General features: G+C 42.1%; 1 protein-coding gene across 1 annotated transcript in view; it reads left to right on the forward strand.

The window, feature by feature from the left end:
• Positions 1–1,909: 1,909 nt before the first annotated feature.
• The window catches only part of myh10 (myosin, heavy chain 10, non-muscle), an 86,716-nt gene continuing 69,838 nt past the window's right edge, over positions 1,910–18,787 (forward strand). Inside the window, exons 1-3 of the mRNA XM_079998521.1 lie at positions 1,910–2,020; positions 4,269–4,644; positions 12,331–12,487. Coding sequence (XP_079854647.1) covers positions 4,300–4,644; positions 12,331–12,487 — 502 coding nt within the window. The 5' untranslated portion in view covers positions 1,910–2,020; positions 4,269–4,299. The remainder of the gene's footprint in view (positions 2,021–4,268; positions 4,645–12,330; positions 12,488–18,787) is intronic.

The raw sequence follows: 18,787 nt of genomic DNA on the forward strand, positions 1-18,787 counted from the left end.
ACAGTCACGGGGGGCATCTAGTGGCGGAGTCCGAACATTGTTTTAAATTGCCTGACGCACTACAGCGACCAACCTCATGCGCACTTGGTGCCAATCTCGCACACCCAACTGAACTAACCAGGCACTGTTAATTCTCATTTCAAAGTACTTTTATATGTTATAATGGTACCAACAACAATCGGGTCTTAAAGGTAATGCTACGCCCACTTTGATCACGGACGCGCTCGTACTGTACTCGAAGGGCCAAACATCCTTTACGGGGCGTAATCATTTCTTGGCCCCTGACAACGCGTTTTCTTGCGGTTCCCTTGACACCCGCTGACCGCCTCTGGAGACTTTTTTCTACAATGACCTCTTTCACAATGGCGCGGTCCGCGACAGCAATACCCATTCTGCACCAACAAGGGGCAGTGTTTGAACACACATCCGAGTAGATTTCATCTATTAGATGCGCTATCACGTCTAAGAATAGACATGTAAGAGGAATTTGGCGTTAGGCTTCGTACTATACGATTTCAAATAAGTATTTTTAAATGACATTAAAAATAGATAAGAGATTGTCAATGGATGGTTGAATTCAATGATGACGACTTATGATGACGGGTGAAAAAAAAAAGAAAAGAAAAAAGAATGACATCGCGTGTGTTATCATGATATAACCAAACTAAAGGAGGGTATAAACTCTGGGGGCCGCCTGACGCCTGCGGGCTGCATGCGAACGCTTCACGGTCCGATGGCTGCGTCGCGTTGCAACTCGGATATCGGTCACTCCTATTCGTTAGTCCCTACTTTTCCGCTAAATCTGCCATGAACGCCCCACAGCAAACGCGTGTTTGAAAAGAAAGAAAGAAACAGTTTTTATTTGTCACACAACACACCACACACTACAACACATGCTTGCACACACACACACACACACACACACACACACACACACGCTTTGGATGGTGGCCGGTGAAATGGATCCTCTGCGTTTAACCCATCCTGGCTTGTCCTTCCTCCGGGGGCACAGCCAGGAGCAGTGGGCAGCATACGTGGACGCGCCCGGGGACCAGGTGATGAGTGTCCATCGCTGGTCAGACGATGACGGGTGCATGTTTTTGAGGGGGGGTCCTTACTGACGTTAAGGTGGAGGAAACCCCATGTGAGCACGGGGAGAACACGCAAACTCCACACAGAAAGGCTCCTACTTTGGGAGATAACCCGCCGGAGCACGGCGCCGAAAGCGCCCCGGGCGGGAATCGAACCCAGGACCTTCTTGCTTGTGAGTTCGATTCCCGCCGCGGACGACGGGCTTGTGCGTTGCTGTGACGTCAGTTATGTTGTCTCGACCAACTCGGGTTCGAGCGATCTAACGCCGTTCCAACCCCCCCCCCCCCGCCGCCGCCATGTGCTTGTGTTTGACGTACATGGGCCAGACGTGACCGTCAAACAGACCGGACGGGTCTGGCACAGTGTCGTTCCTCGAGCGCCTCCTCTTTTTGCGTCCTTCATACGGGATGGAAGTTAAATAGCGTTGGTCCAGCACGTCGATCAAAGGTCCGTGGGTGTAAAGCAGAAAGCCGCTTCCACGACGAGGGTGTGGGTCTCCTCCGGGCGGGGGTCGGACGGGTCAGAAGTTCGTTTTATCCCGAGTTCGGTTTTCAACGGAACGCAGCACGAGCGGCAGGCAAAGACATTTTTTTTTTTTTTTTTTAAATTATTATTATTATTATTATTTTTCTTTGAGGATGCAACTCGTCTCCAACCAATCACGTCTCGGCCTCTTGTCGCTCGACGAGCCAATCGGGTCGCACAGCGGTCGGCTTTGTGGGCGCGTCCGAGAAGAAGACGCCGCGCCGCGTCCCGCCCCTGTTCGCTCGAGCGAGGCGCTGCGCTGGGTGGTGGCGGAGTACCACTGATGAGAGAGCGGGGACAACCAGCACCTTTCTCTTTTTCCCCCTCCTCCTTCCCGAGACGCCGAGGGGATTTTCGAGTGGACACCGACCACCTCCACTGTTTCCGTCCCGCGCCGCACCCGGTGAGTAGAAGGACGGGAATGCGACACGGCGGTCAAGTATGGGAGGGATGGAGCGGGTTAGCAAGTGAGCTAGCGGATTATTGTGCCGTGACTTTTCAATGATGGAGGGCTGGCGGTTTTTGCTAGCGTTAGCTCCACAAAGCTAACGCTAGGTCATCGGGTCGGAATGTAATTGACTTTAACGTGTGAGTAGAAAAGCAAAGCCTAAATATTTTTTTTAGAAGTTGTGTCTGTTTGCCGCGGCGGAAGAGCAATGCACTCATTGTTCGCCTGCATTTCATCCCCACCCAGTCATCCTCTGAGCCACCCACACCCACGATGGGGTGCTGCAGGAGGATAGATGGGTGGATACTTTATTCATCCCAGGAGAGGAATTGCTAAACAATAGGCCACGATAATAAGAATAAATAATATAATACAAAAACAAGGCTAAAAAAATACTTTATAAAATAGAAAAAATACTATATATATATGTATATATATATAGTGAATGTAAATTGCTAAGAATAAAAACTGAAAAAATGGGCATTAAAGGTCGATGCTGCTTGTTTATTCTCTGTATTGTTTTGTATTTTTAGTGATCGCAGGTTTTTCTTCTTTCCAAATGCAAAACCATCACCAATCAGTGTCTTGTCATTTGTAATGACTTGAACCCCCCCCCCCCCTCTATCTCTCTCTCTCTCTCTCTCTCTCTATCTCTCTCCCTCTCTCTCTGACCTGCCAGGGGCATCAACCATACAGGGCTATTTTCACTTTCTCAGCCACATTTACCCATGTCCAAATAGCCACTTTGCCATATAGTGCGCTGCATTGGGATTGATAGACCGATCAAAGCACAGTTTCAGTAAGCAGCCCGCCAGCCAGCCAGCCAGCCAGCCAGCCTGCCTCCATGATCTCCCATCCCGTGACCTGACCCAGATTCGAGCCTATCAATGTATTCTAGGCATGGGACTCCATGGGATCTCTGGGCCAGACACCAGCTGAAGTTGGTCAATGTTTGCACAGGGACTTACCTAGAGTATTTGACCAATGTGGTGTTTTCGTACATTAGTGACTTATAAGGAAAGTTTCCATCCCTCATTTTGAACAGTTTGAAAGGGTTAAACTGAATATATCTCTAGGACATTATTTGGTTGGTCGCAAGTGCCTCAAATAGACTTTGAAATCCAACCCATTATTGCTTCTCCAAAGCTGCTGTGTTCTGTTCAGTCACATTCAGATTATGAATATTTCTATTCATAATCTGTGCTTTTTATAATAGTGTAATGAAATAAGTTGCACACAAAGTCCTGTCTTTTGTATTTATTACTTTGTTGCAGGGAAATATTGAGTTCTTAGTTTTTATTACAAAATGCAATGAGGCTTTTAAAGACTTTCTGAGTGCCTCAAGTGGTTCAATGGACAATGTAATGGTTTCGCATATAGGTAGATGGGGATGATGTGAAGACATATAGTTCTGTGTTATCGGTCTCCTATGATTTGGACTAAATAATGCAGCAGCTATTTTCTGGAAAAGAAGAGCGATGGAAGAGATGCACAGTGAACAGCAGCACGACTACTCATGATTAAAAATTATGAGCTTAAAAGTTACGATACGTACATCAATGCGCCAAGTCACACACATCTTGTTACAATAAAGAATGGCTCATTTCAGATGGGGGCTGAACTTTAAGCACTGGATAAACAGACAGACTGGAAATGACATGAGTATATGAGCACATTATTAATTCAAAATGTTGCTAGTTGTTATGTTTTCTTTGACCATATTCTTTTTCATTGACCCACATACACTATGTGTTACATTTAATGTAAACAAGCCAAGGAATCCTGGAATTTTATGCAAATGTTTATTTCAATTTAGAACTTCAATCTCCATCATGTCTGGATTTACAATGTTTGCATTAGGTAGTCACTTTTGACTGAAGTCCTCATTTTGTATTTGCAGGATGTGTCATATGATAAGCCAAAATAATTCAAATGTTTACATGGCTTCCCAATATAACCCTTGAACCATTCAACATCACGCATCACCCCCCTATGCTTTATGTTAAAAGTGTATATATGGTCTTTTTTATAATCAACACATTTACATTTTCTGCATTTCACTGATGCTTTTATCCAGAGCTAAAATAAATCACTGAGACTGGCAGAACGATGGGCTCTAGGCCTTATGCTGATACGTTTTTGCTTTCAGTAGGAACAAATTTTCAACCGTCTGTTTTCTGTCTCACCTCTCGTTTGGTTACAGGTGGCCGACTGAATACTGGTTCGCAGCGGAGATGTCACAGCGAAGCGGCCAGGATGACCCGGAGCGGTACCTGTTTGTGGACCGGGCCGTGGTCTACAACCCAGCCACGCAGGCCGACTGGACTGCCAAGAAGCTGGTTTGGATTCCCTCTGAACGCAACGGCTTTGAAGCTGCCAGCATTCGTGAGGAGCGCGGGGACGAGGTGGTGGTGGAGTTGGCGGAGAATGGCAAGAAGGCAGTGGTCAACAAGGATGACATCCAGAAGATGAACCCGCCTAAGTTCAGCAAGGTGGAGGACATGGCCGAGCTCACTTGCCTCAACGAGGCCTCGGTGCTTCACAACCTCAAGGATCGCTACTACTCTGGTCTCATCTACGTGAGTATTTGTAATTTATGTCAAGGTCGACTTCTTCATCAATTCTTCTTTAGAACATACATTAGACGAAAACATGTCCTTTCTTGTTCTCGCTCACTGATCATTAGGGGTTTCTACAATATATGTATATATGTTGACACTAAATGCAAATAACTTTGCTATAGCAAAGCAATCAAAGCGCATGAAGTTGGTACTCAAAATTCTGCATCCAAAATACTATGAAGTAAGTTTCTCTAAATGATTAAGCCATCATGTCCTAGATAAGCGGTCCTTTCGCCTGTGATTACGACCCACTTAGCTACATGCATTCCTGGAATAGCCTAGATTGGGAGCTTGTGGGCCACCTGAGACCCACAGAGGAGGCTGAGGTTGAGGGGTTCTTGCTATCCCATATACGTAAGCCTATTCCCTTTTATCTATTCCATTTAATTGTATTTAATTTTATTCATTATATTTTTATTTTATTCTATAAGTATTCGACTTACTGTATTACGTTTTAGGAATCAGTTAGTTGGTCTAGTAGAAAGAAATTTTCTTAGGTAGCTACTGTGTTCAGGACATATTGTGTGTAATCACCAGGTGTGTTGCATTACATTTCACTGCATATATGTATGAAAGTTTGTATATGTATGTGACGAATAAACATCTTGAATCTTAAGAGGCCCAGTCACAAGTTCAGATAATTCGTCAAGTAAAACTAGACTGCACTTTTGGGCAGGGCATAGAAAGAAAGCAATGCTTAGATAATCTTTTCCTGTCATTGTGCACTCGAAACTCAAGCCATATGTCGAAAATTGTTTGGTACACATCTTTAATGCAAACAGTAGATGCATGCCGCTATTCCTCACAACAGAAGAGACATAAAGGACATATTGTATAATGAACACTTAGTCGTTCTCGGACAAAACCAGTACCCTTATTGTTGGCAGAAGAAGGGGTAGGGGAGAGATTGTCTCTAAAGACTGGCTATGTCTGAGATGGCTCCCAAACCCACCAATTATTTTTTTTTTTGATTTTATTTATATATATATATATATATATATATATATATATATATATAATCTCTTATTTGCTGTGCTTTAAGGTCTGGGTCTGGTCCCAGTGCACGGTTTAAGGTAACATTATGTCATTTGTCAAGGTCAAGCTGCTGTAGTTTATCCCATATTACTGCTGAGTGTATCCCTGTGGGGGGATTCAAACAGACTCTGAGGCATCGAGATATCGTGATGAGTCAGGTGCCATATGTTTGGATTCATGATCTTGTAACTGAAATAGTTGAGTCATATTTGAGAACTCCCGTCCAAGATAGCTCTGACTGCTATACTTTTATTATTTTTAACATTTAACAGTTTCAGTGACTAGAGGACCTCTTATACAGTAGTGTTGTATCAATAATTTAAAATGACTGAAATTGGAAGGCTGATTCCTGAAAGCGGCACACAATTCTCATGCACCATGGCTGAAGACATGGTCTTTAGGTGGAAGTCAGACTGTGAGAGTCTGCCATGTGACTATATGATGATGGCATCCTGCCAATGGTTCTAAACTGATTTCTTTGCTTAATAGCCACTTCTCTATAGCACGCAAATGCAGGGCTTTGTATGACCTTTGATAAGTAATCATTGGCTGATGACAGGTGATTGATTGATGCCAGATGATCAATTGTTTATATTTCTTTTAAAAATATATTGGAACGGCATTTTGTCATACAGGCAAAGGGGGGGGGGGGGGGTGAAGGCTGTGCTTGGGGACTCTCAAACTCCCTGGCCAAGTGGTTTTAATGTGGACAACTGCAAGTGCTAATACAGACATCCTAGGCCTTTGAGGCCCTGTCCACACTAATATGGATATTTTTCTAAACTAACATTTTCCTCTACGTTTTGGCGTCTCATCCACACGCAAACAGCCTTGTTGGTCACTAAAACTGAGATTGAACTGCTTCTAAATCGCAGATTTTGAAAAACTTCAGTTTCTGTTTGTCCGTGTGAACATATGATACAGAGCGTTTGGGGAAACGTGACATCCCACCTCAATTTGCACATGCCCATCGTTGCGCCAACACCTATGGTGGATATATACTCTTTGTTTACATTTGGTTAGCACTGCTAGGTCTCATCACAAGTTTACAACTTAACTTAGCGTTGCTGCAGCTGCACCACTTCACCGGCTCGCAAAGGTGTCTGCTGCACACAATATTACTTGGTCCAGTGTCCAGGGTTTAAAGTCTGCCAGAAACTACACGTTTGCATCAGGCCCAGTCGAATCAGCAGATGGAGGGACAATTTGAGCATTTCTAGTTGTTTTTGCATTCTCTTGTGTATGTAGATATTTTGTAAAACTAAGGTTGTGTGGACAGAATCTTTTTTTTTTTTTTTTTTAAACAGAAGGGGAAAATATCAGTTTACAAACATTCGTGTAAGTGTAGACAGGGCGTTTCGGCCAAACACCATGTACACACTAGATATGTGCATCTAATTATATACTCTACTGCGTGAAGAATTAATATTACCGCCGTCCGTGCGACCTTGCTAGCTTTTCATCATGATCTCATTTAATTAAACTCAATACATAGCCATGGCTGAGACTGTGCCCGATTTAATTCTTGATAACGCTTGACAGTTGATTGGATGCAAAAACCAGTAATGCCGAGAAATGGTTGGGAATTTTTCAACAAAAAACCCACTTAAAAGGAAGAAAGTCTTGGCCGGAGCCTCGTATGTCAGCAAAGGGAGGCTCGTGCTGAGTCACACCGCGGTCAACACGCCTTCACAGAGCCCTTTGTTCCCACTGATAAGCAGCAGCTGTCTGCTCAAATAACTGGAAATCTTCACAACTGAAGTCAGAAAACCAGCGTTTGATTAAAAAATACCTTTGTGTCATAGTCCCCTTTGGATTCGTTCGCCACTCTTGTCCCCGCCAAGTCATCCACTGCATGGCTGCCCCTTTCATTTTCTCTCAGTGCTCTGGACTCTGAGATGGGTATCGGGTAATTCCCTGTTAGGTCAGTTTTGTCCGCTGTCAGATGTCACTATAGGTTATTTAATGTCGCAACCAGTTCACTCCGTGCGTCAAACTGACGGGGGGCAGCCGCAAAATCAAAGCCCCTGTGTGTTTTGACTGCACACAGAGTTTAGGAGGTTAGGGTTTCATGTCTGTAGGATTCTGTCTGCCAGCTGATCAGCATTCCTTACTTGCTTTATTCACTGTGCTTTTTAAATATGTGTATGACCTCTATAGTTGAAGCCAAGAATCATGAAGCTGACAAGACCCCTGATAAGTAGTCCCACCTTACAATACAATGGCTGGTGAATTGAAAGCTGATGATGAATCACGTTGGATGATGTTTGAATTGTAGAGATTGTCTTTCCAATCCAATGATGCCCTTTCAACGCTCATAACCCCTTGCCTTAAAACAAACCCAGTTGAATCACATTTTTAAATCAACAGTGCGTCGCTCATGTCTTGTGTTGATGTAATACAATGCTTGGGTCAACCACATGTGGTCAAGCATAGGGGTTTTGGAACGACAAAAGGAGGCGTTTTGTTTCTGTTATGCATTATTGAATTCCTGTGCTTGCATAACTCCATAGAATTTGGTGCAGTGGCGAAGCAGAATGTAGTGTACAGTGTGCTTCAGGCAGAGAACTGGGAGTCCATGCCTCAATACCTTTATCACTGCAATGGATGTCTCCACTGGAAGACAGAATCTGATGATTTCCTTGGCAAAATGTTATATTCCTCATAGTGCTCCCCATCAAACTGCAAAACACCTCTTTCCTGTATCAAACTGCAGCTCTTTCTGGTGCCTGTTCCGAAGATAGTTGTTGCTTTGACTTAACGCTCGCACCGTTAAGCTGAGCAGAGCCGTGTGCTTCGTGCTCTGGTCCCCGCCCATGCTCAGACCACGCTGCCATGGCGCGGCACTGAAAATCATCGCTTACAGTTATTACACAGTTACTCTTTTTCGACCTGAACTTGCCTGCGTCAGTCAGCTGCTTTTTTCACCCCTCTGGCTGGAGTAAAATATGGCCAAATAGTTGAAAATTAGGACATTCAAAGCCCAACGCCAAGTTACCTCAGTGAATCTATAACGCTTCACAATATTGATTAGGTCCTCATGCCTTTTCCTTACTTGTGAGTAAAAAAACAAAAAAAAAACCGCTTTAAAATAAAACTACCCCACTTCCACCAGCTCATTCCTTTGCAGGACAGGAGAACCTTGTCAATTCTTATTGGTCAAAGCAGTTTGATTTCCACCACTATTAAGCTCCTGCACATGAGGAATGCAAAACACATGATGAAAGAATTACCATTTTAATAAATATTTTGTCAAAAGAGATTGAGAGTGACCAAGCATTAAGAGCAAATCATTTAAGATAACCTATTGCTATTGTTGAAACATGATATTACATATCAAAGGAAAACCATTAGTTGTTCAGACAAGAGAAATTGCGGTCTGTATGTGTATTTTTTTTATGATAAGTCGGTACTCCAGTTCTCTGTGGTATGGTATGTTTCCCAGAGTACAATTCCTCTCTTCCCAGGGAGAGGGGCTGAGGCCCAGTTGCTAAGCGCTGCATTATTCACAGGAGTGTATTTGGACATTTCCGGAGAGCTGGGAACCCATTCAACTGTGTCAGAGTTCTCTTCTGTTGACCACAGTTCCTCTTGGTTCTCTGCTGTGCTGGACACACAACTGAAATATGTCTTTAAATGCTTCAGATTAGGGCTGCCCCCTGATGGTCCACGAGTCGGATCATGAGTTGGAAACACATTAGTGGATTGAGATTCCTCAAGTCGAGCAGTCGTTTTTTTTAATTGTTTTTTTTGTTTTGTTTTTTTTGTTGTTTTTGTCAGTCGGTGTGCATTACAATAACAGAATAAAACTAGGAGCTAGGAGCTTACAAAAATGCACAGGGATTACTTTTCAATGAGAAATTATTATTATTATTATTATTATTATTATTATTATTATCCCCTTATATATCAGGGGAATCATAAATATATTTTTATATGTGTGAATGGTAAACAATCCAGAAACAGATGTGAGCACGGCTCTCCATGCGCCTGATCCCCTTGCCCCGTTTGTCCAAATAAAACAATTAAAAACTGTGATATGTCGGTACCGTCGGAGAGGGAGACAGATGCGCAAAATGCACTTCGATCACCCCCCCCACCTCGGGAAGGCGCCCTATGCAGCCGCCTATCTCTAGGGAGAGCGGGCCCTGCCCCCTCAGTACAGCCCTACTTCAGATTTAATTACATGTTGTTCAAAGTAAATTTGACAGTTCTCCAGATTCTAGCACTGGCCAGCCAAGATAGAGCAATGATGAATTTTGATGTCTGTTCTTTGATTTTATTTTTTAATTTTTGTTGCTTTGCACGAACTTGGCCAATGACTTCAGATTTAATTTTAGAGCATATCGCCTTAAAATGCTGAGACACACAGACAAAGCAAAACTGTCTGACAGGCTGGCTATTAGCTTGGCCTTGATATCCCCATGTAGGCGTCTCACCCCTAGTCTGCAGAGCCCTGCTAATCCCTCCACCAACACCACCCACCCACCCATAACTACCCTTGGGGGGTCCACCATCTAGGCTGGCTGGCTGGCCTCTGCTTGTGGCCTACAACCGGGCTAGAGGCACTGATCCATCTGCCTGGTGCTGTGCCCACCGCAGGGGTGCCTTGAGTTAGGGGATTGACGCTGGCCCTACTTCTGAACTACATGCTCAGATTGATGCTTACAAAGTGTAGATGATTGCTGGCTGATGGGTTCATTCTCACTCATTGACCCAGTGAGGGGATGGAGTGGGACCTGGTGCCTCGAGCTCTCAAAGGCTAGTCAAAAATAATGATCATTCGTTTATTTTCTTTTGTTGTTTTTTTTTAATGATGAATGCCATGATATTTTTTCATTTAAATAATGCAAAAACGAGGTTAGGAGATTTCAGAGAAAGAAATCTGTTATCTCTTTGTACCAGTGGTTCATCTCATCTGTTTGTGCAAATGATGCTCTGAAGAACTGTGTATAAAGCATCCATGTGCATTACAGGCTGGCCATCTGGTACCCCCCCCTTACAGTATACACACACACACACACACACACACACACACACACACACACTACCTCAAATTACATCCTAAAACCAGCACAGTCCTTCCTCCGTTTGCTTTTCAACACAACTATTTTTTCCATGACCGCAAAGGCCTTTGGCCCTTTTCACATGATTTTATTATTAATTGAAGTGTCTGTTTGGTTCTTTGAGTTTGTTGTGCCGCCTTCCACCAGCTAAGCAATTAGTCATGCGTTTTTTAGGGGTCTCTCCCTTCTCTCATAACAGCCACCACTTCATGGCTCTGGCACTGACCCCCCCCACCCCCCCATGCAGTCCGAAGCTTGACAGAGACAACATAATTTAAGGAATGTGCCTTTGCGGCGCATCCGAGTTGAGAGGGATTGGGGTAAGAGAGGAAGGTGAGGGGATTTTTTTAGGTGTAAGGGCACAAAGAAAAGAATGGAGAGGAGACATGGGCGGGGTCAGAGAAGAGGATGGAGTACAGTAAGCTGTGCGGCAGTAAGAACCCTCGGCGCTTCTGGAATGGCATACTAGCATACTATTTAATATGCCAAATTAGTGTCTAGTGTCCGAAACGTACCAAGACGACATACTATATCCAGTGAAATATTATATTATGCGATTACTCCATGTTACACTGACAAGCGTATCCTGCAATGACCTCTCAGGTTTATGTTTATGGATAATTCTAAAAATCTATATTGCTAGTATTAACCTATGCTAAAGCCTATTTTAGTGTGGGTCCCTAGGTGTTTATCTATGACACACAAGACTGGCTGCATACCTTCACCCATATTTCTATTTTCTTTTTTGAATGACATTTTACCAACAGCAGCAGGCATAGCAGAGATTAACCCTTGTCTGCCTGCTCTTCACTGCCTGTCGACATCAGAGGGCTGAATTATACCCTGCATGGATTAAAAGGTCTACCCCCACCCTTCTTTTCTGTTCATGGGAGATATGCAGACTTTCTGCCCTTGTTACTGTTGTCCATACTGCACTTATGCAGCTGCTGATACTGTATCTATACGCCTGGTTAAGGGTTTAAAAAAAACCTTGTTCAAAGCCTGTGTTTCAGGAGAAAATGGAGGACGAGATAGCAAAGGAGGTTGATGAAGAAGGGAGGAAGAATCTCAATAGATGACATTGACTACATGTTACCAACCTGCAGATTTATGTGTTTATCCATGATTTTTTTTATTTTGCACAACACAAATCTTTTTGAAGCAGATGAAAAGACAATTAATGAAGTTAAGCTTTTGGGTGCAGATGCTACAAACCTGTCTATAGTGATAGCAGACCAAGGCATTCCTACCATTGCTTTGATAAAGCTAGCATCCTCCCAACTAGTAAACTCTTAATAAAGACTTCTCTATACTTCAATCCACTGCTCCATTATTTTCAAAAGGGTTACATTTTCCCTCTCCATAGGGATAAATTTCTAATGTGTACAATTTAAAGGGCAGTATGCATCAAATATTGCACATTATGATACATTTAACTGGATGATAATAGCCAGAAGGCTGTGACAAAAAGATTGCTTTAAAGAACTTTGAGATTTAATTCTCTGTATCATTCAAAGTGAGTTTGCGTTTTCTCACTTCACAGACGTACTCCGGTCTCTTCTGCGTAGTCATAAATCCCTACAAGAACCTTCCCATCTATTCGGAGAACATCATCGAGATGTACAGGGGCAAGAAGAGGCACGAGATGCCCCCTCACATCTACGCTATCTCAGAGTCAGCGTACAGATGCATGCTCCAAGGTAAGTCAGCATGCGTGCAGGCAATCTAATGACTATTAACTCCCTGGTTAATCCATCTCCATCTCCCATGCTGTTGTGAAACATCCTTTTCTGTTGGTTTTGCTAAAGAGCTGCATGTCAGATAATTATTGAGGAGGAAATCATTGGTCTAACCTAGCCACAGTACAGTAGACGTCATGGTTGAGATGATCATTTACATTAACTTTCAAGGAGTCTTTCATCCACATGACCATTTATACATTTATTCTTCCTAAGGCTGCCCTTGACTAGAGATTTTGCTCGTCGACTATTAGTCGTCAGTTCAAGCCATTAGTCGACTAATCGTCAAAGTTTTATGATATTATTTAATTATTTCATATATGTGACCCACCACTGACTTTAGGTACACTTGGTGGCTTTGGACTTTTTTTTCTTTTTTTTTTCACATCATTTGAAAGTAAAGAATCAGAGCGTCAGAACAATTGAGTCCCTTATGCAAATCAAGCAAATATTTTTAAAGCTATGCCTTGTTAATGACAAGGGTATGGCAAACTGTGTTTCTGAGATAATCACCTTCAAAGTCCGTCCCCCCCGCCACACACACACACTTGGCTTCATTCAGCCAGCTGCCAGAATGCAAATGGTTGGAGGACCAACAAAGCCGCATGGCTACTTGTCACATGGCCAGTTGACACCCTGCTGAATTGGGATTTGACACCCTGCTGAATTGGGCAATCTCTGCATTGTTCTTGTGTTTTGAGAGAATGTTGAACAGCGTCATTGAGACACAGCATCTTTTCTTTTTAAAAAGGCTTTTATTTAACAGTAAGAATGTACATGTTTTATAAAATTGGAATTATTTAGGAGTTTAAAAGTGCGGACAACAAAACAAAATGTAGAGTCTATTGAGTCTTTGTATATCAGCCTTGGTGTGTCATTTAATATATAAATGTGCGTATGCCAAATATCTTCAAAGTTCTTCAAATTATTATGTGGGCCAACCCCAAACTACCCCAGCTACACTCTGAGAGCCTGTTTGGGGCCTCTTTTCATTCTCTTTTCGCAACTGGCTGCATTTGCAGGTAAACTTGAGAATCGTGTCTATTGCTACTTGTTCATAATCTGCCTCACCAACCTCAATAGACTTCATCACGTCATCAACTTCTTTCGTAGTAACAACAACGGGCGTATCGTCGGTCCCCTCCGGTGGTTCTTTAAAATATTCTGTTTCAGGTTGAAATCCGCTGTTTGCAATGTTCTCCAAGTCCTGGATAACGGCAGTATTAGATTTAGCATTGCTGTCGGAGAACTGACTACCATCGCGGAAAATGAAGTCCTGTACGCGCTGCTTACACTGACTAGGATCTATCGCACTGGTCTGATTAAGGTCCGCGATATGATTTAGATCTTCGGCCACCCGCTTCTCATAATCCATAACAACACCGAGATGAACGTTTTCACAGACAAGTGAAACCAAAGGATCCTCGGCTTGTTTACGGAAGTGAGCATTACTTCTTCGTTGGTATATGCCCCCTACACAATAATGTTTCTGTGTGTGTAAAAGTACTACGATTTAAAGTTTGAACTCTATCAAAACATTGTGACTTCATATCACATGGAATATGAAGGGATAATCTTCACCTGGACGGTCGCTTTAAAAGAAACAATCGATTGGAGTTGTTCAGCGCTATTCAGTGTCTCAGTAACTGAACCGTGTTTCCCCACGTAATCTAGCGGGAATATTTAACTCCATGGTTTAGCATTTTTCTACTATTTATAAATAAAACTAGGTTTTGAAAATACGAGATAATAAAAACACAAACGAACACGAATCTGGAAAAATCAAATTTTCCTTCAGAAAGGTTTTTTCAACTTATTTGGCTGCTGCTGGCGATTTTAGAATTGCGCATATAGCGGGTTTTGCTACTCACATATTACATATAATTATTTCATCAATATATTTTTCAGGCATCAGATATTGGTTTCAGTTCCAGGGCTGAGGAAGAATGTTATAACCAACATTGTTAACACTGTCCTACATTGCAGATAAATACAAAACCTAATAACTACCCTTTAAGTTATAAATTTACAAGCACTGCGCACAAGCCAGCCGCCTATTAATTACACCGGTTAAACATTACATCGGTTAAACTTATTAGGCCCTATTAGTATTTTATTAATGTGCACATTTAAATTACATATTGACATAATTTGCACTGAAATGTGGCATACCAACTTACGTTTAGATGTCAGGGAAAATTACTCATTAGGAAAATCCGATTCTGAATGTGTGGTAACAACCAGCAAGGGGACTGAACATTTTGTTTATTTGTCAGTAACATAACACATAACTGGACGTGGCAGAGTTGAGGATGTTGAGATTTTCATTTGGAGTGACAAGGATGGACAGGATTAAGAATGAGTACAGTAGAGGGATAGCTCAGGTTGGACAGTTTTGTGGACAGGTGAGAGAGGGAGTGTGTAGGAGAGATGAGTTACATTTGGAGAAGGATGCTGAGGATGGAGCTGCCAGGCAAGAGGAAGAGGTTTGTGGATGTGGTGAGGGAGGACATGCAGGCGGTTGGTGTAATGGAGGAAGAGGCGCAGAACAGAAGGTGTTGCAGGCAGATCATCCGCTGTGGCGACCCCTAACGGGAGTAGCCTGAAGGAGAAGAAGAAGACGCGTAACATAACACAATGACTTATAACCAGCCTTCAAAATATGAATTAAATTTACAAGTGCTACACGGTGTCTACACATGAAGCGAGCCGCCTGTTAATTGCCAGCAAACCTTTAAAAGCAGTAATTATTCTTCTGAATGTTTCGGAACAACCAACAATGAGACTGAACATGTATTTTTGTTAAAATTTGTTTCAAATTAAAAGCACTCTAGCATTTCATACATGGGTCCAGCCATATCAGTTTTAAGGTTAATTTTGACAAGTACAGCTCTTGAATGGAGTGTTTTTCCTGGGACCAACTGACCATGAAACACTAAGTCGACTTTTGGAAGACTCTTCTTGTCAACTAACTAACTATTGTCAAAGTCAACCTCTTGAGGTCATTAGTTTGGGAAGTGGAAGGTTGTTGGTGGTTTCAGAGCTTACTCACAAATCTGAACACATACTCATGAAAATAGATGTAATATCTGATAACAACAGTTAAGCTTGAAGGGCCACACTTTTTCTCTTCATCCCCAAATAAAGTTTCTCAATTGTAGCTGTATAGCTATTATATGGTGTTAACATTTTATTAGCAGCCAAATGCTTATTTTTCCCCAGTCAGTCATACATTATATTATTCTCTGAATTGCCCATTTGAGCATTGCCTGTAAATGTTTAACAACAGATGTACAAGTTAAGGGATTACTAATCACCTCCAAACTCCCTCAGCCATGCAGTAAGTTCACTTGGGTGTAATTGAGTCCTTTAGCTAAATAAGTGGTTAGTCACACACTTAAGCCTCTGTCATATAAATTAAGATTAGAAATGGTGCCACCACAAAGTGTGTATGTATAAAGTATACACGTCTATATGTGACCCACCGCATACTTTAGGGTCATTTGACGGTTTTCAAGATTTTTTTTCTTCATCATTTCAAAGTGGAGAATCAAAGCTTCAAAACAAGGTGTCACTTGTGCAAATCAAACACATATTTTTAAAGCTATGACTTGTTAATGACAAGGGTATGGCAAACTGATTCTGAGATAATCACCTCCCAAGTTTTACCCACACCAGGTTCATTCAGCCAGCTCCCAGAATGCAAATTTGGTTGGCGGGCAAACAAAGCCTCATGGCTTCTTACCATACTGCTGAATGGGCCAATCACAAATAGCTCAACAACACAACTAATTTTGCTTAAAAAAAAATCTAAACTTTTATTTAACTGTAAGAATATACATGTTTATAAATATGGAATTATTTTGCAGTTTAAAAGTACGGACAACACAACAAAATGTAGAGTCTATCAATATTATGAGTCTCAGAAAATCTGAAAATCTTGTCACCAACCTCAATGGACTTCATCACGTCATCAACTTCTTCCGTTGTAACAACGGGCATATCGTCGGTCTCCTCCGTTGGTTCTTGAAAATATTCAGTTTCATCGTCACATTAAGTTTGAAATTCGCTGTTTGAAATGTTCTCCAAGTCCGTAGTAATATCAGATTCAGCGTTGCTGTGGGAGAACTGACTATCGTCGCGGAAAATGAAGTCCAGTACACGCTGCTAACACTGACTTGGATCTTTCGCACTTGTCAGATTAAGGTCCGAAATATGATTCAGAGCTTCCGCTCGCTTCGCGCAATCCATAACAATATGGAGAAGAACGTTTTAACAGACAAGTGAGACCGAAACACCTCCGTGCTGCGCTTTAACTGTCTTTTTACGGAAGTGACGTAGGTGCGTGATGCGAAGGGTTTTCCTTCTTTGCGGTTTCACAACAGTGGCTCCGTGTGTGTGTAAGTGTAGTACCAGGTTGAATTATATCAAAACGGTTTCACATTGTGACTTCACATCACATGGAATATGGATGAATGATCTATACCTGGACGCTCGCTTTAAAGGAAACGATTGAACGGCGTTATTCAGAGCTGCTCCGCATTCCGGTAAGTGAACTGTGTTACATTACTTCTTCGTTGGTACAGTATATGCCCCCTACACAATGTTTCTGTGTGTGTGTGTAAAAGTACTATGATTTAAAGTTTGAACTCTATCAAAACGGTTTCACATTGTGACTTCATATCACATGGAATATGAAGGGATGATCTTCACCCGGACGGTCGCTTTAAAAGAAACGATCGATTGGAGTTGTTCAGCGCTATTCAGCGTCTCGGTAACTGAACCATGTTTCCCCACGTAATCTAGCGGGAATATTTAACTCCACGGTTTAGCATTTTTCTACTATTTATATATCAAACTTGGTTTTGAAAATATGTTGAGAGATTTAAAAAAAAAAACACAAAGGAACACGAATCTGGAAAAATCAAATTATCCTCCAAGAAAGGTTTTTTCAACTTATTTGGCTGCTCCTGGCGATTTTAGAAATGCGCGAGATGGCGAGTTTTGCTGTGGTGGGACACATATATTTACGTAGGGTGTGGGTATTGGACTGACACGTTCTAAAGTGGTACCAACAGACAGGAAATCAATACAGTTTTACTTTTTTTAGATACATACATTACATAATTCTTCCATCTCAAGATATAAGTTATATAAGTTATATTAACAATGTCAAGAATGTAATCAGCTGCGGAAAAATAATTTTCTGCTTTGGAGAGCTCCGAAAGTGATCCTACAAGCAGCACCATCTTAAAAAGGCTTAGTTTTACAGTTTGAGGTTAAAAGATAATAAATGGTGGTTCCAAACCAAAACACAATCTGGAGTTTTCACAATATCTGCTTTGTGTTAACTCCTCTGTCCTGCCTTGCCTAGATTCTGTATGAGATGCTGTTTTACTTCTCCACCATTGCCTATTTTTTTGCTATACTTTTAGTCTAAAATGAAACAAAATGTGCTTTTTCCTGTTTTAAACATTGAGAGCTCTTCAGTGAGTACCTCCTGTCCTAACCTACAATTACTTAGCACCACCTTGCAGTATTTATTGTTACACGAATGTTGTTGTTACACTAATCTCTGTCGCAATGTAGCTTGAATGTTATCTCCCTTGTAAGTCGCTTTGGATAAAAGCGTCTGCTAAATGACTAAATGTAAATGTAAATGTGTAAGAGCATAGCACAATGTGTATTTAATGAAATAGGTGTCAGTAAAAATTACACCTAACCAACACACACTGGCTGAATGATATCTTGAAAGATGTTTGCTTTATTGACGGGATGCTTCCGAGGGCCCTCAGGAGTGGTGACTGACTGGGATCAGACCAGTTAGAATGGAGGCTGCCCTGCATTGTGCCAGACAATGGGCTCTTTGTGTGCCAGAGAGGGAAAGCTAGTGGGGGTGGAGACCAACTGCACTGTCCAGTCGGAAGTTGTCTCCTTCATCTCTGTTGAGAGGAAAGCTTTCTTTTCAACACAGCTTGGCAGTGAAGTTACCTTCAACAGTGCAAACAAATGTAGAAAATAAGACCCAGAGAAATGGGGCCAAATGTTGCTAATATACATTTTGTTTTTAATCCAGGACAACCACTGTTCCTGAAATGGCCACAGATTATTTAATCTGTGGCCATTTCAGGAACAGTGGTTGTACACCCTTCATTCTGTCTGTGACATCAACAACAGTAATTCATGAAGAACTTGGACATAACTTCTATGCTTTTGTCCCTTGGCTGATCTGCCTGGCTACATTTGCTTCACAGCTGGGAC

The sequence above is a fragment of the Zeus faber genome (assembly GCF_960531495.2).
Source record: "Zeus faber genome assembly, chromosome: 4".
In the NCBI taxonomy this organism is placed as follows: Eukaryota; Metazoa; Chordata; class Actinopteri; order Zeiformes; family Zeidae; genus Zeus; species Zeus faber.